This window comes from Bombina bombina, chromosome 4, assembly GCF_027579735.1.
Source record: "Bombina bombina isolate aBomBom1 chromosome 4, aBomBom1.pri, whole genome shotgun sequence".
In the NCBI taxonomy this organism is placed as follows: domain Eukaryota; kingdom Metazoa; phylum Chordata; class Amphibia; order Anura; family Bombinatoridae; genus Bombina; species Bombina bombina.
This window is the reverse complement of record NC_069502.1, coordinates 798,341,135-798,366,201: the sequence shown is the minus strand read 5'-3', so window position 1 is coordinate 798,366,201 and position 25,067 is coordinate 798,341,135. Positions and strand designations below refer to the sequence as shown.

Sequence of the window (25,067 nt, the reverse complement as noted above, 5' to 3'; positions counted from 1 at the left end):
GAGAGGGCTTCAGTAATTCTAATCGCGCCTGCGGGGCCATCGCGCCTGCGTGGCCTTGCAGGACTTGGTATGCCGATCTAGTGGACATGTCCTCTCTGCCGCCGTGGAAGCTTCCATTGAGGCAGGACCTTCTCATTCAGGGACCCTTCCAACATCCAAATCTAGTTTCTCTGCAGCTGACTGCCTGAACGCTTGATTTTATCTAAGCGGGGGTTCTCGGATTCGGTCATTGATACTTGGATTCAGGCACGTAAGCCTGTTACTAGAAAGATCTACCATAAGATATGGCGTAAATATCTTTATTGGTGCAAATCCAAGGGCTACTCATGGAGTAGAGTTAGGATTCCCAGGATTCTGTCTTTTCTCCAAGAAGGATTGGAGAAGGGGTTATCAGCAAGTTCCTTAAAGTGACAAATCTCTGCTTTGTCAATTTTACTACATAAACGTTTGGCAGATGTTCCAGACGTTCAGTCTTTTTGTCAGGCTCTAACCAGAATCAAGCCTGTGTTTAGACCAATTGCTCCACCCTGGAGTTTGAATTTAGTTCTTAATGTTTTTCAAGGGGTTCCGTTTGAACCCATGCATTCCATAGATATTAAGTTGTTATCTTGGAAGGTTTTATTTTTGGTTTATTTTGGTCGCCTTATCTTATCTTCCATTCTGATAAGGTGGTATTATGTACCAAACCTGGTTTCCTTCCTAAGGTTGTTTCTAATAAGAATATTAATCTGGAAATTGTTGTTCCTTCATTATGTCCTAATCCTTCCTCTAGGAAGGAGCGTCTGTTGCATAACTTGGACGTGGTCCGTACCCTGAAGTTTTACTTGCAGGCGACTAAGGAATTTCGTCAATCATCTTCATTATTTATTGGTTTTCCTGGAAAGCGTAGGGGCCAGAAAGCTACGGCTACCTCTCTTTCTTTTTGGCTGAAGAGTATCATCCGTCTGACATATGAGACTGCTGGACAGCAGCCTCCTGAAAGAATTACGGCTCATTCTACTAGGGCTGTGGCTTCCTCATGGGAATTTAAAAACGATGCTTCTGTTGAACAGATTTGCAAGGCTGCAACTTGGTCGTCTCTTCACACTTTTTCCAAATTTTACAAATTTGATACTTTTGCTTCTTCTGAGGCTGGTTTTGGGAGAAAGGTTCTTCAAGCAGTGGTGCCTTCCGTTTAGGTTCCTGTCTTGTCCCTTCCTTTCATCCGTGTCCTATAGCTTTGGTATTATATCCCATAAGTAAGGATGAAATCCGTGGACTCGTCATATCTTGTAAAAGAAAAGGAAATTTATGCTTACCTGATAAATTTATTTCTTTTACGATATGACAAGTCCACGGCACACCCTGTCATTTCTAAGACAGTTGTGAGATCCTAACTAGAATCTGGCAGATAACCAAAGTTTTCCTTTAAGTTATATGTTTCTCTTAATTTGTACCTACTAAGTATCAATGACTGTGATACCCAGGAGATATACAGGGAGACGAATTAATGATGAAGATTAGTAAATTTGCAGGATTAGATTCACTAAATCCCCAAAAAGATTGTAATCCCAAATATGATACAGACAGGTCTGAGATTGTAAAAATATGTTCACAGCTTATGTTTGAGCATTAAGGAGTATAGAGGTGGCAGTTCCAATTTACAGACAGTAAAGGGTTAATCTGAATCAGATTTGAACAGGTCTTCTCACACTTCCAAACACACTAAAATATTTACGTAGTCCAGACACTCCTTATTGCAGGTATAATAGTGTTGCAAGTAATAGACCGATATTATGAACTGTGTCGAGCAAGCCGAAAAACTTAGAAGTTAAGCGACTACACAAAGAGCAGTGTAATAACCAATTTGGAAGTTCAGCCTGAATACAGCAGATGTAAGTTAATGTGGAAGGAAGTGCTGCTGTAACGGTAAGTTTAAGCAAGTTCAGTCTTACCGAATTTCAGATGTACTGCAATAAATCCAGCAATGAGGAAAAAAGAATGTTAGTACCTGGATGAGAGGTTTATCCCAAGATCAATGAGCTCCGGTAAGGTGGAAGTCCGGTGTGAGTGTGACTAACAGCCGGAACGCCAGAGTAAGTAGTTCCGTGAGAGCTGGAGGCCGGTGGAGTGATATAATCCGGATCCGGTAGGAACTAAAGAAAACTTCAATGTGCAGCAGGTACGGTTTAGAATACCGTTATGAGTATAAGAATATAGCAACGAAATCTAGGTAACAAGAGTCTCCCTATGATTACAATGATTGACCTGAGTAATAACGATAGTAGAAGTATCAGTAGTGATACACAAAGCAACTTCAATTTTCAGGCAGGGGTTAGATGTGATTGACGCTCTTAAATAGGATGTGGCCATGAAGGGGAGGGAATATACCTTAAAAGTATATTACAACAGGTATTTATTTTTGTTAAACTTCAGTCACCTCTGCACCTTTGGCTTTTCCTTTCTCTTCCTAACTTCGGTCGAATGACTGGAGGGGGGGGGAGGAGCTATATATACAGCTCTGCTGTGGTGCTCTTTGCCACTTCCTGCTAATCAGGAGGTGTAATCCCATAAGTAATGATGAAATCCGTGGACTCGTCATATCATAAAAGAAATACATTTATCAGGTAAGCATAAATTTCCTTCTCTGAGATTATCATCTATATAAATTTTAAGAGGATCTAACTCGGGCTTTGATAGAGAGAAGATATGTCCACAGGGAATATCCACACCTGGAAGTAGTTCAATGGGGCAGTCATATTGTCTATGTGGTGGGACGTTTGAGAAGTCTACTCCTGAGGAATCTGAAATTCTGTGGTTTGTAGTAGTGGTAAAGAAGGATAACACGTTTGAAGACAGTAATCAAATTTTAATTCTATAGAGGATGATAACCAGCAAATCTGTGGATTATGCAAAGTGAGCCATTTTAGGCCAAATATTAAAGGAAAAATGGGAGAGGGAATAACGTCAAAAGTTTTAAACTCGGTATGGTGTGATTGAGTTGTTACAAGTATGGGTATAGTTTCATGTGTAACGGGACCAGAGGAAATTACGTTACCATCAATAACATGCAAAAACATAGGTGATTGCTTTTTAACCAGTGGGATTTTATTTACAGTGGTAAAATCTTTATCAATATAGTTTGCTGTGGCTCCGGAGTCAATTATCGCTTTACTGTTGACTTGTAGGTGATCCCACTGTAAAAGAATTGACATGGAACAGTGACTTGGGTTAGGTATTTGTATATTTAAACAGTCATTGTATAACTGATTCTTACCCATTTTTTGGCGAAGCAGTATGGGACCATCTTTTACGCCATGTTGAGCCGAAGCACAGTACATAAAGAGATAATTGGCTTGTCTCCTTAGTTTTTCTTGGGCTGTGAGAGGTCCTTTGAGGAAACCTATTTGTTACAGAAGCATTAGTTATTTTGTTGTGAAGAGCTTATTTCCCAGCAGCAATGCCTGAACCAGCAAGCCAGCGCCTAAGAAGGGCTCCAAGAAAACCGTAACAAGTATCATTTCATAAAGAGTTAACTCTTTTTTTTCAGCTTTTAGAAACTATTGTCTAATCACCTCTGGAGCCAGACTGCTAATTGATAAGATGAACTTGTAAACTTGTTATCTTAAGTACTGTAATCCTATTGTGGCCTGTCAAAGGACAGTGCTCTCTATCTAAATGTGTGATGGGGGATTTTGTGCTCCCCCCCCTCTCCCCCTGGGAGTGCCCTGTGTGCATGTAACCTTAATAAAAAGCAGGCTGGGCATCCCAGTCCTGAGTTCTTGTTTGACCCTCAATCGCAGCGTTGACTCGTTTTTGTGGGCAGAAGGGTATCCTAGCTGTACTGCAGCTAAGGGAGATTATTCTATATTTGCGAGACTCATATAGAATACTATGGAAAGCAGCTTCTCCCCTCTTTAGCAATAGGGATCCAGGCTACTAAGCGGTCCATCTCTCAGCGAGACTAAGGGTAACCGTAACATTTGGCGGCAGCGGCGGGATTTTCCTGGATTTCCTAGGAGAGGTACAGAACGGATGGAGAGCGCTTACGAAAAATTGAAGCGTACAACCCTAAAAGATTTACTTGAAAGCAGAGGGGGGTACGCCAGCAACCGGCCGAGGAGAGAGCTGATCGCAGAATTGACCGAACTGGATCAGAGCTTCACAATGGCGGAAACACCGACCACGATTAGTGACGAAAAAACCAGGATTGTTCGGGAAAGGCTCTCATTATACGGGCCGAACCCCTCCATGGAATTGGTACAGCAGTTGATGGCGGAGGCGGACGAGGATATACGAGAGACTCGAGCCCACGAACTCAACCTAGCGAACGCACACCGCAATGCTGAAGCCCCGCAGGTAATCATCCCTGTCGAAAATGCTGGGAGGCCCAAGATACCCTATGCGGCATTTCGACCCTTCCTAGAGAGCGAGACAGGGATTGATGAATATTTGGCGGACTTCGAAAGGCAATGTGCCCTGCACCAGATTCCCAACAGAGAGTGGCCCACGATATTGTCTGGGAAACTATCCGGGCGAGCCCTGGAAGCCTTTCGTACTCTAGAAGAAGCAGCCAAATTGGCCGATGAACATTATGACTCCCGTCTTCACGAACCCATGAACTACCGAGCTCCAGCACGGGTCGAACCCAGAGAGGTTTACCGTGCACCCCCTCGTGCTGAATTCCGAGCCCCGGTGCCCACAGGGCCCGTCCGACACTCAGGACCACCCAATAACAGCTCTGAGCGTCCCAGACCGACTTGCCACCGATGCAAGCAACCAGGGCATTTCATGGCTAGCTGCCCCCTTAATACGCACCAGACACCCAGGAATTACAATTACCCCTCTGGGTCCTATCGTCCGGCCCGGGCCCTCTGTGTTAACCAAGAGGCCCCTATGGAGGGATATGTGGGGCCGCTTCACGAGGCAGACCCTGTATATGCTGCCTCAGATAACCGCCAGCACCATCGGCAGAGGGTATGGCTCGAGGGGCGATCTACCGAGGGATTGCGAGACACAGGGGCTACTATCACGCTGGTACAGAGTCATTTGGTGCCAGAGCACAAGCGATCCGGACAGACTGTGGCCGTTAGAGTGGCGGGGGGGGATGTGTACAAAATTCCAACAGCTAAAGTGCATCTTGATTGGGGAGCGGGAAAGGGGGCTGTGAACGTGGGCCTAATGGATAATTTACCTGCCGAAGTACTACTGGGCAACGATTTGGGCCCCATGACTTCTGCCTATGCTCCAGTATGCAACAACGAGGCGGACCCAGTGACTACACGGGCCCAAGCCCGGACGGAGCGAGAGCTCTCACCAGTGCGGGAGACACAGGTAAGACCTACCCCAACCTTGCCTGACAGGTTAGGCCCCATACCCTGGGACACCCCAGATGCTTTCGAGGCAGAGTCTAAGACTGACCCGACCTTACAAAAGTACCGGGAACGAGCAGAGACCGGAGGGGGCGGGGCAGATAACGAAACATTCTTATGGGAAAAAGGGAAACTATACCGCTGGACAGAGAAAAGGGGACAGCGTAGGCGACAGCTGGTAGTGCCCCACAAATACCGTCAAGAAATCCTCAAAATAGGCCACGACATCCCCTTAGCAGGCCACCTAGCCGTTACCCGTACCCTACACCGCATTACTCACACGTTCTTTTGGCCAGGGGTGCACGCTGACGTTAGAACTTACTGTAACACCTGCGATGTGTGTCAACGAGTAGGAAGGCGAGGCGATCACCCTAAAGCCCAGCTAGTAAATATGCCCATTGTAGAGGAACCCTTCAGCCGGGTTGCTATTGACCTAGTGGGACCACTGGCTACCCCTAGTCCCTCCGGTAAGCGATACATTCTTACCGTAGTGGACTACGCTACCAGGTACCCAGAGGCTGTCGCCCTATCCAACATACAAGCGGATACGGTAGCGAATGCACTAGTACAGGTGTTCTCCCGGGTAGGATTTCCAAAAGAAATCCTATCCGACCGAGGCACCCAATTTACGGCTGAATTGACCCAACAACTCTGGCAGGTTTGCAAAATTAAGTCCCTCCTGAGCTCCCCATACCACCCCCAGACGAACGGGCTGTGTGAGAGGTTCAATGGGACCCTCAAGCAAATGCTCAAGACGTTCACTCAGGAATACCGAGACTGGGAACGCTTCCTGCCGCACCTCCTATTTGCTTATCGGGAGGTGCCCCAGGAAACGACAGGGTTCTCTCCCTTCGAGTTGCTCTACGGAAGAAAGGTACGGGGACCCCTAAACCTGATACGGGAGCACTGGGAGGGAGAGATGGAGGCTGACGGTGTCCCAATTGTGCCATACGTGCTGGAACTCAGGGACCGAATGGAGCAATTAGCCAAATCCGTGCGGGCTAATCTCCAGTTGGCCCAGAGAAGACAGAAAGTATGGTACGATCGGGGGGCCCGAAAGAGAATCTTCACCATAGGACAAAAGGTGTTAGTACTTAAGCCGGTGAAGACAGACAAATTGCAGGCGTCCTGGCAGGGTCCCTACCAGATCGTAGAGAAAAGGGGAGACACCACTTATGTGATAGCTAGCTGCCACGACAACAATCTTAGAAAGACATTCCATGTAAACATGCTCAAGGAATATTTTGAGCGACCAGAGAACGTGACGGCCGTATGTTGTTCCCCTCAGGAAGACCCCGACAGTTTACCCATTCCAGACCTATTAGAAAAGAGCCTCCCCACAGGTATAGTGGCGCAGGTTCAGATAGGGGACCGACTTAGCCCCACTGAAAGGGAGCAGCTCAACCAACTCCTCCAGTCCAAACACCTCACCTTCTCCCCGAAGCCAGGGTACACTACTTTAACCACCCACCAGGTAGATACTCCGGGACAAGCTCCCTTGCGCCAGGCTCCGTACCGAATCCCCGAAGCAGTTAGGACAGGAATGAAGAAGGAGATCGATGAGATGCTCCAGCTCAGGGTAATTGAGCCCTCCGATAGTCCCTGGGCCTCCCCAGTTGTCTTGGTGCCCAAGAAAGATGGGACCACCCGGTTCTGCGTAGACTATCGGAGGCTCAATGAAAAGACCGTGACGGACGCTTACCCTATGCCCAGGGTAGACGAGCTACTCGATCGTATAGCCAGGGGAAATTACCTGACCACTATTGACCTCTGCAAAGGTTACTGGCAGATTCCCCTGGCCCCGGAGGCTATCCCCAAGTCGGCATTCGTCACTCCATTCGGCTTATATCAGTTTAGGGTAATGCCGTTTGGGATGAAGAATGCCCCAGCTACATTCCAGCGCTTGGTGGATAGGCTCCTGGATGGCTTCCAGAGTTTTGCTTGCGCCTACCTGGACGACATAGCGATCCACAGTGAGTCCTGGGAGGACCACTTAGCTCATGTGGGAATGGTTCTGGATCAGATCCGGGCTGCTGGCCTGACTCTGAAGCCAGAAAAATGCCACTTTGGGATGGCCGAGGTACAGTACCTGGGTCACCGGGTGGGGTGTGGAAAGCAGCGACCAGAGCCGGCCAAAATAGAAGCTGTCGCCAATTGGCCCACCCCCATCACTAAGACTCAGGTCCTAGCCTTCCTGGGCACGGCAGGGTACTATAGACGGTTCGTACCAGACTACAGCACACTTGCCAAACCCCTGACTGACTTGACCAAGAAGAACTTACCTCGACAGGTCCTGTGGTCTCCCCACTGTGAAACGGCTTTCCAGGCTCTCAAAAATGCTCTAATTAACGCTCCTGTCTTGGCGGCCCCAGCCCTTAACAAACGTTTTATCGTCCATACAGATGCTTCCATGTTCGGGCTGGGAGCCGTCCTCAGCCAAGTAGGCGAAGATGGAGGGGAGCATCCAGTTGCCTACATCAGCCGGAAGCTCCTGCCCCGCGAAGTCAGCTATGCAGCGGTCGAAAAGGAGTGTTTGGCTTTGGTGTGGGCATTAAAGAAATTGACTCCCTATTTATATGGTCAGGAGTTCACTCTGGTCACCGACCATAACCCGTTGGTGTGGCTGAACCGGGTCTCTGGAGATAACGGCAGGCTATTACGTTGGAGCTTATCGTTGCAACCCTTCAATTTCACCATTACTTACAGACCTGGGAAACAGAATGGCAACGCCGACGGGTTGTCCAGACAAACCGACCTCAGCCCCGCATAACCAGCGGTCTGGACAGCCTTAGTCTGCCCCGAAAAGGGGTCAGACCGTGTCTGCCAGAGTGTTCCACAGAAAGGGAGCACTGTTACAGAAGCATTAGTTATTTTGTTGTGAAGAGCTTATTTCCCAGCAGCAATGCCTGAACCAGCAAGCCAGCGCCTAAGAAGGGCTCCAAGAAAACCGTAACAAGTATCATTTCATAAAGAGTTAACTCTTTTTTTTCAGCTTTTAGAAACTATTGTCTAATCACCTCTGGAGCCAGACTGCTAATTGATAAGATGAACTTGTAAACTTGTTATCTTAAGTACTGTAATCCTATTGTGGCCTGTCAAAGGACAGTGCTCTCTATCTAAATGTGTGATGGGGGATTTTGTGCTCCCCCCCCTCTCCCCCTGGGAGTGCCCTGTGTGCATGTAACCTTAATAAAAAGCAGGCTGGGCATCCCAGTCCTGAGTTCTTGTTTGACCCTCAATCGCAGCGTTGACTCGTTTTTGTGGGCAGAAGGGTATCCTAGCTGTACTGCAGCTAAGGGAGATTATTCTATATTTGCGAGACTCATATAGAATACTATGGAAAGCAGCTTCTCCCCTCTTTAGCAATAGGGATCCAGGCTACTAAGCGGTCCATCTCTCAGCGAGACTAAGGGTAACCGTAACACTATTTCTATAGGTTCTCTACTTGGCTTTGGAACATGGGGGTTTGGTAGTATAAGGGTATTTTCTTACAGGGGTATCATATTGGTTATTTTCCTGTCGTCTTTCCCCAATGCGCCTATCTAATGTAATACTAAGATTTATCAATTCTTCTAGGGTTGCTGGCAGATCAATAAGTGCTAGCTCATCTTTTAAAGTGTCTGAAAGTCCCAGGCGAAATTGATTTCTAAGTGTTAAGTCATTCCATTGACTGTCTTTAGCCCTTTTCTTGAAATCAGTTATACATTCTTCTACAGCATGTTTGTTTTGCTTTAGAGACCTCATTGCTGTTTCTGCGGTTAATTGTTTATATGGGTCTTCATATAACTGAGCTATAGCTTTAAAGAAATCATCTATGGAGTCTAAGATTGAATCATTAGACTCAAAGTATTGGTTTGCCAATATGCGAGGTTCACCTCTTAAATCAGATATAGTAGTAAGCGCCTTTGAACGATTTGTAGGGTATGTATTAGGTTTTAGGGCAAAAAGTAAAAGCCATGCATTTTTAAACTCCCTAAATTGGGACCTATCACCACTAAAATTTTCAGGTGCACTTACTTGAGGTTCATTTGTATGTATCTTTGCCTCAAGTACATCTTTGATGTGTGACTTTAAATTATCATTCTCATGTTTTAAGATCCTGAGACCGTCTGCGAGCATGCCTACTCTCTGTGAGAGAGTCTGAACATGAGTTACTAACTCTGCTGGGTCCATTAGAATCTTTTAGGGCTTGGTAATAATGTAAGGTTCAGATAGCTGAAAGATAAGACAATCATAATGTGTACCACAACTGCAGAGTTGGAAACTGCTTCTATAAATGTTAGGGGTTGTAGCTGAATGATTGCTGTTAGTTGAACATTAATTACTTCCATATGTAACATGTTCTAACCACAACAAACTAAGTTGCAGAATTGATATTCGGTTCCTTAACTGCAATCACTAATGCTGCCCAGGTGTACCTCTAAATAATTGCAGCAGTGATCACAACTAAAAGGAACCAATAGTATAAAACAGAAAGCTTATAAGCAAAGTGCACACATCAGTAAGGTATATTTAGGAAAGAAACTGATAACTGAATGCAGGCTTAACGTTATAGCTAATTGAGAACAAATATACATAATAGTAAGTTAATTCCATGAGAAGCTTACGGTGTCTGTTGGTTTTAAGTGCAGAGGATTAGGTGTTCAGATCCGTTCTGGCCTTAAGTAGACTGCGAGGGGCAGCGCTGCTTGCAGGAGCGGTAGCTACAGCGTGTGACGTCACCGTGAGCTACAGGTGAGGATCCGGCTATACTGATTTGCAGAGACAACGGAACTTAGGAACAGAGAACGGAGGTAGGAGAAAAATTAAATGTAAGATGAACAGTTCCAAGTAGAGTACATATCAACAATCCGCTGTCAGCAGTAAAGTTCTTAGGAGAGACAGGAATCATCCGAAAGTGGAAAACTTGATAGCTGACTCTGGCTTGTATTAGATCCTTCCAAGGTAAGGAACAAGATTTCCAAGCAAGGATGAAGTTAGGAGGCAGATACTTATAGTGAAAATTGTTGTAAGAGACCTCCTACTCCTTAAAGATATATGTTTTCACATATAACGTTAAACTACCGCAAGATAAGAACAAGTCTAAGGGACAACAAAATACTCTAATTTTCGTTTATTTGGTTCTGACAAATCCCAACGACAACAATCCTCCTCTAAGTCCGAGCAACCCAAGAGTACTTGGAAGCTGGCTCAGTCCTGAAATAAGTCCAAGCAGAATAAGAAGCCCCGCCAAAAACAAATCGGTATGATGCTTGGTTCAGGGACGTACAGGATCCGTGGGTCCTGGAGGTTGTATTCAGGGATACAAGATAGGCTTCAAATCTCATCCGCCCAGGGGCAGATTCCTTCTCTTGAACTTGTCTACCAGACCAGAAAAGAGGTATGCCTTTCTAGGGTGTGTGCGGGACTTATCCTCCTTAGGAGTTGTTGTCCCGGTGCCTATTGAAGAAAGAGGTTTGGGGTTTTATTCAAACCTTTTCGTGTCCCATAGAAGGAGAGAACTTTCTGCCCAATTCTGGACCTAAAATGCTTAAATGACCAGTCAACACTGTAGATTTGCATAATCAACAAATGCAGGATAAGAAGACAATGCAATAGCACTTAGTCTGAACTTCAAATGAGTAGTAGATTTTTGTTAAATAAATTGCAAAGTTATGTCTATTTCCACTCCCCCTGTATCATGTGACAGTCATCAGCCAATCACAAATGCATATACGTATATGCTTTGAATTTTTGCACATGCTCAGTAAGAGTTGGTGGCTCAAAAAGTATAAATATAAAAAGACTGTGCACATTTTGTTAATGGAAGTAAATTGGAAAGTTGTTTAAAATTGCATGCTGTACCTGAATTATGAAGTTTAATTTTGACTTGAATGTCCCTTTAAACAAATTTCTCAGTGGCCCTTCCTTCAAGATGGAGACAATAAGGTCCGTCCTTCCTTTAGTTCAGGAAGGCCAGTTTATGATCACTATAAGTCTGAAGGATCCTTATTTTCATGTACCAATCCACAGGGAACACTTTTAGTTCCGGAGGTTTGATTTCCAGGACCAGCACTTCCAGTTCATTGCCCTTCCGTTTGGCCTAGCTACTGCTCCAAGAATCCTTAAGAAGGTTCTGGGGGCTCTTCTAGCCGTTGTCAGAATTATTATTATTACAGTAGCCCCATAATTGGACGATATTCTGATGCAAGCGCCATCTTTTCGTCTTGCAGAATAATTCTCGGAGTCCCTTCTCAGTCTTCTTTGATTACATGGATGGAAGATATACTTGGAAAAGAGTTCTCTTATCCCAAGTACAAGGGTGGAATTCCTGGGTACTATAATAGACTACATATCCATGAAGATATTTCTAACAGACCAGAGACATTGCAAGCTAACTTCGGCATGTCTTGCCCTCCGGGCCTCCTTGAGTTCCTCTCTGGCTCAGTGTATGGATGTGATTGGTCTCATGGTGTCCTGCATGGACATCATTCCTTTTGCCAGTTTCCGTCACAGACTTTTACAACTGTGCATGCTGAGACAGTGGAACGGAGATCATTCTGATCTGTCTCTACATATTGTATTAGAAAGCCAGTCGAGAGAATCGCTGTCTTGGTGGCTCTGTCCAGATAATCTGTCCTGAGGGACATGCTTCTTAAAGGGACATGAAACCCCAATTTTTTCTTTCATGGTTTAGAAAGAGCATGCAATTTTAAACATCTTTTTAATATATTTCTATTATCTATTTTGTTGATATGCTTTGCTGAAAAGCATATCTAGATATGCTCAGTAGCTGCTGATTGGTTGCTGCACATAGATGCCTCATGTGATTGGCTCACCCATGTGCATTGCTATTCCTTCAACAAAGGATATCTAAAAAATGAAGCAAAATATATCATAGAAGTAAATTGGAATGTTGTTTAAAATTGTATTCTCTATCTGAATCATGAAAGAATGTTTTGGGGTTTAGTGTCCCTTTAAGACCATCCTGGGAGATTGTGACTATGGACACAAGCCTATCCAGATGGGGAGTTATTTGGGGTGCCAGGAAGACATAGAGGTTGTGGACTCATGAGGAGTCCTTCTTCCCAATCAATTTTGGAACTACAGGCAATTTTCAGTGCCTTGAAGGCTTGGCCGCTTCTGGGGTTCATCCCAGTTTATCAGATTCCAATCAGACAATATTTCCTCAGTGGCTTGCATCAACCATCAGGGGGGAACGAGAAGTTCCTTGACGATGAAGGAATGAAGTATCTCAGATTCTGGAGTGGGCGGAGGCCCACAGCTATTCGCTGTCAGCGATCCACATTCTGGGTGTGAACAACTGGGAGGCAGATTTTTTCAGCAGGCAATCCTTCCATCCAGGGAATGGTCTCTCCATCCCAAGGTGTTTGAATAGATATACAGCAATTGGGGGACGTCCGAGATAGATCTCATGGCGTCCCGTCTCAATACCAAACTACCCTGGTACAGGTCGAGGGCTTTTCAAACGGATCTTATAGATGCACTTGCAGTGCCCGGGAGATTCAAACTCGTATATCTTTTTCCTCCAATACTGCTTCTTCCTTGAGTGGTGGTCCGCATCAAGCAGGAGCAGGTATCAGCAATCCTGATTGCTCTATCTTGGTGCGAAGGACGTAGTTCGCAGATCTAGTGGGGATGTCCTCATCTCCTCTGTGGAAGTTACCTTGTCACAGAGACCTGCTGTTACAAGGTCCATTTGTTCATCAAAATCTAGATTCTCTGAGGCTGACTGCGTGGAGATTGAACACTTAGTCTTAGCCAAGAGAGGTTACTCTAAGAGTGTCATTGATACTCTTATTCAAGCTCATAAACCAGATACTGGCGTATCTACCACAAAGGGTGGAGGACCTACTTATTCTGTTGTGAAGAGCGCGGTTTTTCCTGGAACAAAGTTAAGGTTGCTAGGATCTTATCTTTTCTCCAGAATGGAGAAGTTCCCTGAGGGGACAGATTTCTGCCCTGTCGGTTTTATTGTACAAGAGACTGGCTGAGCTTCCAGACAATCAAGAGATTGTGGTTCCTTTCTTGTGTCCTAACGTTTACTTCACCATTCGGATGTGGTTCGCGCCTTGAAGTTCTTTCTTCAGGCTGCTAAGGAGTTTAGACAATCTTCCTGTTTGTTTGTTCTCTATTCGGGGAAGCGTAAGGGGCAGAAGGCTTCTTCGACTTCCCTATCTTTTTGGTTAAGGAGTGTCATCCGCTTAGCATACAAGACAGCGAGACATCATCCTTCTGAGAGGATAACGGCTTATTCCACTAGAGCAGTGGCTTCCTCTTGGGCCTTTAAGAACGGGGGCTCTATGGATCAGATTTGTAGGGCGGCTACCTGGTCCTTCTTACATACTTTTTTAAATTTTTACAAGTTTGATGTTTTTGATTCGACTGAAGCAGCTTTTGGGAGAAAAGTTTTGCAGGCTGTGGTGCCCTCAGAATAGGGTCTGCCTCTTCCTTTTTGTTCCGTCACGTTATTCATTCAGTGTCCTCTGGAGCTTGGGTATAGTTTTCCCAACAGTAAGGAATGAAGCCGTGGACTCTTTCTATCTTAGGAAGGAAAACATAATTCATGCTTACCAGATAAATTCCTTTCCTTCCGGATAGGGAGAGTCCACTGCCCCCACCAGTTTTTTCTTGTCTAAGGGTGCCCCCCCTATTATTTATAAAATTATTCTGGCACCATATATACCCTCATTTTTCTCCTACTTTTCCTTGTTCCCTCGGCAGAATGACTGGGGTAATGAGTAAGTGGGAGGGTTAATTAAGCCTTTGGCTGGGGTGTCTTGGCCTCCTCCTGGTGGCCAGGTGTTGTATTTTACAACATTGAGGAATGAAGCCGTGGACTATCCCTATCCGGAAGGAAAGGAATTTATCTGGTAAGCATAAATTATGTTTTTTATATATATCTGTGCACATATATATTTTCACATGTAAACACAAATACACATTTATAGGCATGTACAGTATATATACACATATATATATATATATATATATATATATATATATATATATATATATAGACACAGTGTGAGTGAGTGTGTGTATATATATATATGTGTGTGTGTGTGTATGTGTATGTGTGTATGTATATATATATATATATATATATATATATATATATATATATATATATATATATATATATATATATATATATATATATATATATATATATATATATATATATATATATATATATATATATATATATATATACACACACATATAGCATTGTCCGGTGATATTTTTCGATAGATAAAATAAATCTTTTTGTAATTTAATATAATTATTATGTGATAAGCAATACTTAAAATAGACTTGGAAACCTGTTTGTTATGCTGGGGTAGCTATTTAATGGTTTTAAATAAACAAAACATATTTTCTTCTTAAACGAGTCCACAGCTGCATTCATTACTTTTGGGAAATACAGAACCTGGCCACCAGGAAGAGGCAAAGACACCCCAGCCAAAGGCTTAAATACATCCCCCATTTCCCTCATCCCCCAGTCATTCTTTGCCTTTCGTCACAGGAGGTTGGCAGAGAAATGTATCCAGAAAACTATTACTGGCAGGGCACGTACAGGATGCATCCCTTGTCTATCATGCATCAATTGTAACTCTATGATTAAAGGAGACAGAATCTCCCATCCTTATACAGTTAAAAAATATATAATCAGGGAATATTTGACTTGTAGATCCAAATTTATTATTTATGCCATTAAGTGTCCATGTTCTTTATTATATATTGGGTAGTCGACTAGAGAGGCACGTAAAAGGATCTCTGAACACAAGTCAAATATCAGATGTGGAGACAAAGATGCCCCAGTTTCCTCTCATTTTTTGAAAGCAGGGCATAACATTAGCCAGCTCCGCTTTCAAATCATTGAGCAAATTCATATGCCTAGAAGAGGTGGAGTCCTATGATTAAGAGCTGTGTTTGGCACGAAACATGTTAGGATGTTCAGTCTGCTTAACCTGCCTGTACCTTTGTTTTTAAAGTATATCAATAAATTTTGGCTTTTTTTTACATATCCATCGCACCGCCAGTGCAGCTGATTGCCTTTTTTCCAGTGGAGATAGGGATGCCTTATTAAATAAGAGGGAGACCTTTTGGATTAATGAATTAAACACTTTAAACGCTTTCTGGTAGAGAATAAATCATCATATGTTTTTGTTTCTGCATATTTAATTTTATTTATCTGACAAAAAAATCATATCCAATAGGTTATAGTTTGTAATTTATTTGCGAATTTAAGTTATAATTCATTCTGATGTTTAACCTATTTCTATACTGAGTTTCCATTTGATTTGACTAATTGATATATGTGAAAATTCATTTTTATAATTTATATATATATATGTGTATATATATATGTGTGTGTGTGTGTATATATATATATATATATATATATATATATATATATATATGTTTTAAAATTATTTATTTAATTGTGATTTCCTATATGAAATTTAACTTAAGATTACTATTTGTTTTAGATGTATATGCATATTTAAATTTTTCCTTTCTTAATTTTTAATAATCATTTGCACTATGATTGTATTTATGTATTATTTAGGAAATTTGCACATGTATATTCACAGACCACTAGGGGGAACTGTTGCATTAATTGTCTTGTAATGGATACATAGAAACACTATCGCCTAAATTACGAGTTGTGCGTTAGGCTTAAAAAGCAGTGTTGGCCGCTCCCAACGCTGCTTTTTAACGCCTGCTGGTATTACAAGTCTTGCAGGTACAGGTGTACCGATCACTTTTTTGGCCAGACTTGGAAATACCACAAATCCACTTACATAAATTGTGTATCCTCTTTTCTCAATGGGACTTGCATAGCACCGGTATTACGAGTCTGCCAAAAAGTGAGTGTTAGACCCTCTCCTGTCAAGACTGGTACCGCATTTTAAAGTCAGTAGTTAAGAGTTTTACACTACAACGCCGTAGCATAAAACTCTTAACTAAAGTGCTAAAAAGTACACTAACACCCATAAACTACCTATTAACCCTTAAACCGAGGCCCTCCCACATCGCAAACCCTAAAAATAATTTTTTAAACCCTAATCTGCCGAACCAGACATCGCCGCTACTATAATATATTAACCCCTAAACCGCCACACTCCCGCCTCACAATTATTAGTTAAATATTATTAACCCCTAATCTGCCGTCCCTAACATCGCTGACACCTTCCTACATTTATTAACCTCTAATCTGCCGCTCCCAACGTCGCCGCCACTATACTAAAGTTATTAACCTTTAAATCTATGTCTAACCCTAACACCCCCTGACTTAAATATAATTTAAATAAATCTAAATAAAATTCCTATCATTAACTAAATAATTCCTATTTAAAACTAAATACTTACCTAGAAAATAAACCCTAAGCTAGCTACAATATAACTAATAGTTACATTGTAGCTATCTTAGGGTTTATTTTTATTTTACAGGCAAGTTTGTATTTATTTTAACTAGGTAGAATAGTTATTATATAGTTATTAACTATTTAATAACTACCTAGCTAAAATAAAGACACAAGTACCTGTAAAATAAAACCTAACCTAAGTTACAATTACACCTAACACTACACTATAATTACATTAACTAATTTAACAACAATTAAATACAATTAAAATTCTAAAGTACAAAAAACCCCGCACTAAATTACAGAAAATAATAAATAATAAACAAATTACAAGATTTTTAAACTAATTACACCTAATCTAATCCCCCTAACAAAATAAAAAAGCCCCCTAACAAAATTTAAAAAAAAGCCCTACCCTACACTAAATTACAAATAGCCCTTAAAAGGGCCTTTTGTGGGGCATTGCCCCAAAGTAAAAGTAATCAGCTCTTTTACCTGTAAAAAAAAAAAAAAAAACACCCCCCAACATTAAAACCCACCACCCACACAACCAGCCCTACTCTAAAACCCACCCAATACCCCCTTAAAAAAACCTAACACTAACCCCTTGAAGATCACCTTACCGGGAGAAGTGGTCCTCCAGACGGGCAGAAGTCTTCATCCAGACGGCATCTTCTATCTTCATCCATCCGGCACAGAGCGGGTCCATCTTCAAGACATCCGACGTGGAGCATCCTCTTCAATCGACGGCTAGCACAGAATGAAGGTACCTTTAAGTGACGTCATCCAAGATGGCGTCCCTTCAATACCGATTGGCTGATAGAATTCTAACAGCCAATCGGAATTAAGGTAGAAAAGATCCTATTGGCTGATACAATCAGCCAATAGGATTGAGCTTGCATTCTAATTTAGTTACTTTTTTAATTTAATTTAGATTTCTTTTAATTATATTTAAGTTGGGGGGTGTTAGGTTTAGGGGTTAATAACTTTAATATAGTGGCGGCGACGTTGGGGCAGCAGATTAGGGGTTAATAAATGTAGGTAGGTGGCGTCGATGTTAGGGCCGGCAGATTAGGGGTTAATAATATTTAACTAATGTTTGTGAGGCGGGAGTGCGGCGGTTTAGGGGTTAATATTTTATAGTGGCGGCGATGTTGGGGGCAGCAGATTAGGGGTTAATAAATGTAGGTAGGTGGCGGCGACATAGGGGCGGCAGATTAGGGGTTAATAAATATAATTTAGGTGTCAGCGATGTTGGGGGCAGCAGATTAGGGGTTCATAAGTATAATGTAGGTGGCGGCGGTGTCCGGAGCGGCAGATTAGGGGTTAATAAAATAATGTAGGTTGCGGCGATGTCGGGGGCGGCAGATTAGGTGTTAATAAGTGTTAGATTAGGGATGTTTAGACTCGGGGTTCATGTTAGGGTGTTAGGTGTAGACATAAAATGTATTTTCCCATAGGAATCAATGGGGCTGCGTTAAGGAGATTTACGCTGCTTTTTGGCAGGTGTTAGACTTTTTTTCAGCTGGCTCTCCCGGTTGATTCCTATGGGGAAATCGTGCACAAGCACGTTACACCAGCTCACCGCTAACGTAAGCAGCGTTGGTATTGGAGTGCGGTAATGAGCTAAATTTTGCTCAACGCTCACTTCTTGTCTGGGTTGTTAAAACCCGTAATACCAGCGCTGTCTGTAAGTGAGCGGTGAGCATAAACTGCTCATTAGCACCGCAGAGCTCAAAACGAAAAACTCGTAATCTAGTCGTATGTCTATTTAAACACTGCTATGTTCACAATATGTCAAGCTTGAAAAAGTGTTAGCCGAAACGTTGCTTATTTGGACCCTGTATACAAAATAAAGGTCTCTTTTTATTGATCACAGCTGGAGAAAACTTTTCTTTGTTGACAGAGAAGTGTCAGAAGATTACAGAGTAGTCTCTTATGAGGGGTAGTACTCTTCGAGATGGGACTGGAGTTTTAAGTAGTCTTGTCAGCCTCTCAGTGAGAGCATGGATGAAAGTTAGAGTCCAGAGATGCAGGGAGAGTCTTTCCTCGAAACCATCCAGACTCATATTAACAGCTCCATAAGCAATCTGCGTTGACGAGTTTTGCTGCCTGCTTTCTTCACTCAAGCCCATGTCAGCAGCGACGTTACTATCTGTCAAACTTGAAGGACCGTGTTACTGTTCTACAGCATAGATTCCGGTAAGATCGTTTCATTTTACTTTCATTGTGGAAGTAATGTAAATGATAGAAGACAGGGTCTCAGTGGGACTCCTTTATCTTTATGGAATCAAGGAGGGGGTTATTGAGCAGTGGGGGAATTTAATCATGATTGTTATGTGATTCTGTCTGCTTATGTGTGGAAATGTTGGTGCTCATGGCTATTACGGAATGTACAGTTTTTTAGAGCTACGCAGTTCTCGTGGACTGCTGCGCTTTTCTTTGGCCTATATGTCGAGCTACGCAGTTCTTGTGGACTGGCACGCTTTTCTTTGGACTGCATGTCTCACCTCGTGACCGGGCGTGGTCACGTTTTTATTCTCCATTTCTGTATCGTGACCAAGTGACGGTGGAGAGGACCTGTTTCTCTGCTGGAAGGAGGTTTCTTTCCACCAGAGATTGCTGCTCGGTTGCGCATGGCCATATTAGTGGCGTTGGCGCATTTACAGCTTCTTGAGGGCCGCCAGCGAAGAGCTTATCAGTGTCCCCTTTTCCTAATGGGTCTTTCCTCTGGGGAAGCAGTTCTCTCTGAGGCTTCAGGGGGACAGCCGTCAGGATCAGGGCCTTCAGATGCCCCGCAGGAGATGAGTTTTGCCTTTCGAGTCAGTCTGACGAGCCTGCGTGTATTGCTGCGGCAGGTACTGGAGGCTTGGGAGGATTTTAGTCTTTATTTGCCTCCGGAACCTCAGTTTTCTGATTCTGATGGCGAACAGCGCTAGACAAGGGGAGGGATGTGAATACTACTCTTGATTGTCTTTTATTTGTGTATCTAATCCCAGCTGAGCTCTTGAGGAATCAGGTCTCTGAAAGGCTGGCCCTGTTAGTGTTTCTATTCCTTTTTGGTGTTTCACCTGCGGGTGCTGCCTACTTTATTTTGATCCGGATGTGTTTCTTTTATTTCCGTAGCTCGAGACTGTTATAATCTTCTTTTTGGAAATTCGACAGCAGTACAAAGTTGTCATCCATTCCTCTGCTATTGCCCCTCCCCCCTTCTCAGAGCATTGCAGATTGATAAATATAATGTGCACAAAGGTCTTCAGGCACAGCTTATCAGATGCACATTTTCAACACCGCTCCAAACTTAGATTAACATAAATCATGCTTCATCTGTCAGCGCTAAGTGTGCTTGTTACAATAGCTCTGACATAAGAGGGAATAACAAGCTTGAGGATCAGCACATGCGCAATGTGCTAAAGGGAGTAATAACAAACTGGTCATAAGTCCAGAAAATATTCTAAGGGGCTTAGGTAATGTACTTTATAAACAAACATTTAAGAAAAATATTTTAAAAATGTATTACTTTTTGGGTGAACTGTCTCTTTAAGTTAACTGTGGGAGTTTAATGTTATTTTGCATATTTGGCAAGAGTTAATATCCTTTATGGTTTTACCACTATTGGGGTCTCTTTGAAGGAACAATGTACAGTACTGTAAAATTGGTTTCCCATTAATGTGTTCCCAATTTCATATTATAGTGGTAGTTGAGTGTAAAGTGTATGGAAACGTTCATTTATTTTTTATATATATATATATATATATATATATATATATATATATATATATATATATATATATATATATATATATATATATATATATATATATATATATATATATATATATATATATATATATATATACATATATGAAATAGCAATTTTTGCTGCTTGAAACCATATACCATTTTTCTAAAGAGCAAACCTACAGTATATAAATGGACTGAGCCTGCAGAAATAGCAGACCCTTATAATCTTATATTTCTCTCTATACAGTATTCATATTTTCAGTATAGGTGGTGATTTACAAGCAAAAGCAACTCATTTAAATGATAAAATAAAGATAAATTAGATTTTTATTCACAATTTGATACACTCCAGTGTGTAACCCAGATCATAGGGAACATATTAAAATGGAACAAAATTACAGCACAATGTCCATTTTAGCCTACAGAAGAGACTACAGAAATTGTAAAGAGTCATTTATTTATTTATTCTTTTTTTTCCCCAGGTGAAAATGATGCTACGATTTCATGTAACATGGAACAAACAGAAAATCAGTGGCTAAGAAATGTTGAACCATCAGAGCAGCAAATTTGTGCCACTATAAGTACAGGTGAGTGTATGTGTGTGAGATGTCTGAGGGGCTTAGGTTGCTGGTGTAACTCTATACATGATCGTCCACCCCCTATTGTAAAATTAGAGTTTTCTCTGAAATTATTCATTTTGCATAACCATTATCGTAATCTGCTGTCAATGAGCTAGTCTTTAAAGTTAAGCAACATATTCACTGCATATACACTCGTTTTAATTGTACAGCCTATAGGATTTGTGCCTTTCACTTATTTTCTTAAACAGCATAGTAATCTGCTTATACCAAGATAGTCTTCACTGTTTAAAAACACCTTGCATCATTTCACCAGTATTATCTAATCAACACACAGATTGGTGATTCTAGATCTAATATCAGATATACCAGTTATTCCTTTATTATTTAATTTCTATTTTCTTCTATAAGATATGACGAGTCCACGGATTCATCCTTTACTTGTGGGATATTATCCTCCTGCTAACAGGAAGTGGCAAAGAGCACCACAGCAGAGCTGTCTATATAGCTCCTCCCTTAGCTTCACCCCCCAGTCATTCTCTTTGCCTACTCTAAGTACTAGGAAGGGTAAAGTGAAAGAGGTGATACAATGTTAGTTTTTATTTTCTTCAAGCAAGAGTTTTTTATTTTAAATGGTACCGGTGTGTACTATTTTCTCTCAGGCAGCAGATGGATGAAGACTTCTGCCTGGAGGCTGATGATCTTAGCATTTGTCACTAAGATCCAGAGCAGTTCCCACAGAATGGCTGAGGAGTACTTAAGAAACTTCAGTGTGAGGAACGTTTTTCATGCTATAAGCAGTGAGGTATGTTCAGTATTTTTTTTCTGGAGAGACTGTGGTATTTCAGAATTGGCTGACAGTATCCCCATGAGGGTAAGGGTAAGCAGTAATCCTAAGAGAAGAGGGGTATTACTAAGCTTGCATATAGGGGCTAAGAAAAAATGGTTGACACTGAGTTTGAATGTTTGTGGGCAAATGTTTATTGAACTGGGAGTGCTGATAACGTTTTTGGCAGTAACGTTTTTGATGCTTTATTGGAGGGTACACTTGGCTTCTTTTTTTGGGTTTAAGAACCCACATGGCTAGTTTGGGACCGCTCCTGGTTCGGTTCATTTGGGCTGAGAGACATCGAGTGAGATGGGCTGGGCCTATTTTCGCGACTCAGTTACGCAGTTGTATTTGCAAGGCAAGCTCCAACTCAGGTGGGCCCTTGTGGAAGTATTGGGCCAAATCAAAGCTTTACCCCTGTTTTCCAGATTTCTGAGGGCAGGTAGGCGCCACAGCAAGGCTGTGGCGAGGTGCAGAGGGTGTTTTTTCCGGATTTAAACCTTGATTGATTATCCGTTTTTTTACAGTAAGGGTTAAGTGTTCCTTTCCTTGTGGGGCAAACTTAGCTGCATAATTTGAATACTTATACAAAAAATTGCAAAGATTTGATTATTTTAATGCAGTTTTGCAGAACGTGTATGCTTTTTTTCTCTTAAGGCGCGTACCGTTTTTAAAGATTGTTATTTTTTCACTAAATAAAGTGTTTTCAAGCCTGTTTGTGGTCATTACTGGCCTGTTTAACATGTCTGACATTGAGGAAAGCCAATGTTCAATGTGTTTGGAAGCCATTGTGGAACCCCCACTTAAAATGTGTCCCTCATGCACTGAAAGGGCAATAAATTGCAAAGAACATATTTTTAGCTGATAAAAGTATGTCGCAGGATGATTCTCAGTCAGAAGGGAATCGTGTTATGCCATCTAATTCTCCCCAAGTGTCACAACCATTAACGCTCGCACAAGCGACGCCAAGTACTTCTAGTGCGTCTAATTCTTTCACCCTGCAAGATATGGCCGCAGTTATGAATACTACCCTCACAGAGGTTTTATCTAAGCTGCCTGGGTTGCAGGGGAAGCGCAGTAGGTCTGGTGTGAGAGTAAATGCTGAGCCCTCTGACGCTTTATTAGCCATCTCCGATATACCCTCACAATGTTCTGAGTTGGGGTTGAGTAATTGCTGTCTGAGGTAGAGATTTCTGATTCAGGAAAGATGTTCCCTCAGACAGACTCAGATATGACGGCTTTTAAATTTAAGCTAGAACACCTCCGCTTGTTACTCAGGGAGGTTTTAGCGACTCTGGATGATTATGATCCTATTGTAATTCCACCAGAGAAATTGTGTAAAATGGATAGATATCTAGAGGTTATTACTTACTCTAATGTTTTTCCGGTCCCTAAGAGGATTTCGGACATTGTTACAAAGGAGTGAGATAGACCAGGTATTCCCTTTTCTCCAACATTGGTGTGTCCGGTCCATGGCGTCATCCTTACTTGTGGGAATATCTCTTCCCCAACAGGAAATGGCAAAGAGTCCCAGCAAAGCTGGCCATATAGTCCCTCCTAGGCTCCGCCCACCCCAGTCATTCGACAGACGGACAGGAGGAAAAATATAGGAGAAACCATATGGTACCGTGGTGACTGTAGTTAGAGAAAATTATTCATCAGACCTGATTAAAAAACCAGGGCGGGCCGTGGACCGGACACACCGTTGGAGAAAGTAATTTATCAGGTAGGCATAAATTCTGTTTTCTCCAACATTGGTGTGTCCGGTCCACGGCGTCATCCTTACTTGTGGGAACCAATACCAAAGCTTTAGGACACGGATGAAGGGAGGGAGCAAATCAGGTTACCTAAACGGAAGGCACCACGGCTTGCAAAACCTTTCTCCCAAAAATAGCCTCCAAAGAAGCAAAAGTATCAAATTTGTAAAATTTGGCAAAAGTGTGTAGTGAAGACCAAGTCGCTGCCTTACATATCTGGTCAACAGAAGCCTCGTTCTTGAAGGCCCATGTGGAAGCCACGGCCCTAGTGGAGTGAGCTGTGATTCTTTCAGGAGGCTGCAGTCCGGCAGTCTCGTAAGCCAATCGGATGATGCTTTTAAGCCAAAAGGAAAGAGAGGTAGAAGTCGCTTTTTGACCTCTCCTTTTACCAGAATAAACAACAAACAAAGAAGATGTTTGTCTGAAATCTTTTGTAGCCTCTAAATAGCATTTTAGAGCACGGACTACGTCCAAATTGTGTAACAAACGTTCCTTCTTTGAAACTGGATTCGGACATAAAGAAGGTACAACTATCTCCTGGTTAATATTCTTGTTAGAAACAACCTTTGGAAGAAAACCAGGCTTAGTACGCAAAACCACCTTATCTGCATGGAACACCAGATAAGGCGGAGAACACTGCAAAGCAGATAACTCTGAAACTCTTCTAGCAGAAGAAATAGCAACCAAAAACAAAACTTTCCAAGATAGTAACTTAATATCTATGGAATGTAAAGGTTCAAACGGAACCCCTTGAAGAACTGAAAGAACTAGATTTAGACTCCAGGGAGGAGTCAAAGGTCTGTAAACAGGCTTGATCCTAACCAGAGCCTGAACAAATGCTTGAACATCTGGCACAGCTGCCAGTCTTTTGCGTAGTAAGACAGATAAAGCAGAGATCTGTCCCTTTAGAGAACTTGCAGATAATCCTTTCTCCAAACCTTCTTGTAGAAAGGAGAGAATCTTAGGAATTTTTATCTTATTCCACATTTTATGGTAAATCTTTCTAGTTACCGGTTTTCTGGCCTGAACCAGAGTATCTATCACAGAATCTGAAAACCCACGCTTTGATAGAATCAAGCGTTCAATCTCCAAGCCGTCAGCTGGAGGGAGACCAGATTTGGATGTTCGAATGGACCCTGAACAAGAAGGTCCTGTCTCAAAGGTAGCTTCCATGGTGGAACCGATGACATATTCACCAGGTCTGCATACCAAGTTCTGCGTGGCCACGCAGGAGCTATCAAGATCACCGAGGCCCTCTCCTGTTTTATCCTGGCTACCAGCCTGGGAATGAGAGGAAACGGTGGAAATACATAAGCTAGGTTGAAGGTCCAAGGTGCTACTAGTGCATCTACTAGAGTCGCCTTGGGATCCCTGGATCTGGACCCGTAGCAAGGAACCTTGAAGTTCTGACGAGACGCCATCAGATCCATGTC

General features: G+C 42.5%; 1 protein-coding gene across 2 annotated transcripts in view; it reads left to right on the top strand.

Moving 5' to 3' along the window:
- The window catches only part of LOC128657015 (gastrula zinc finger protein XlCGF26.1-like), a 110,882-nt gene that overhangs the window by 50,229 nt on the left and 35,586 nt on the right, over positions 1–25,067 (top strand). For both annotated transcript variants that reach the window (XM_053711238.1, XM_053711239.1), the window contains one exon: positions 20,953–21,057. In XM_053711238.1, the coding sequence (XP_053567213.1) occupies positions 20,953–21,057 (105 nt within the window). The remainder of the gene's footprint in view (positions 1–20,952; positions 21,058–25,067) is intronic.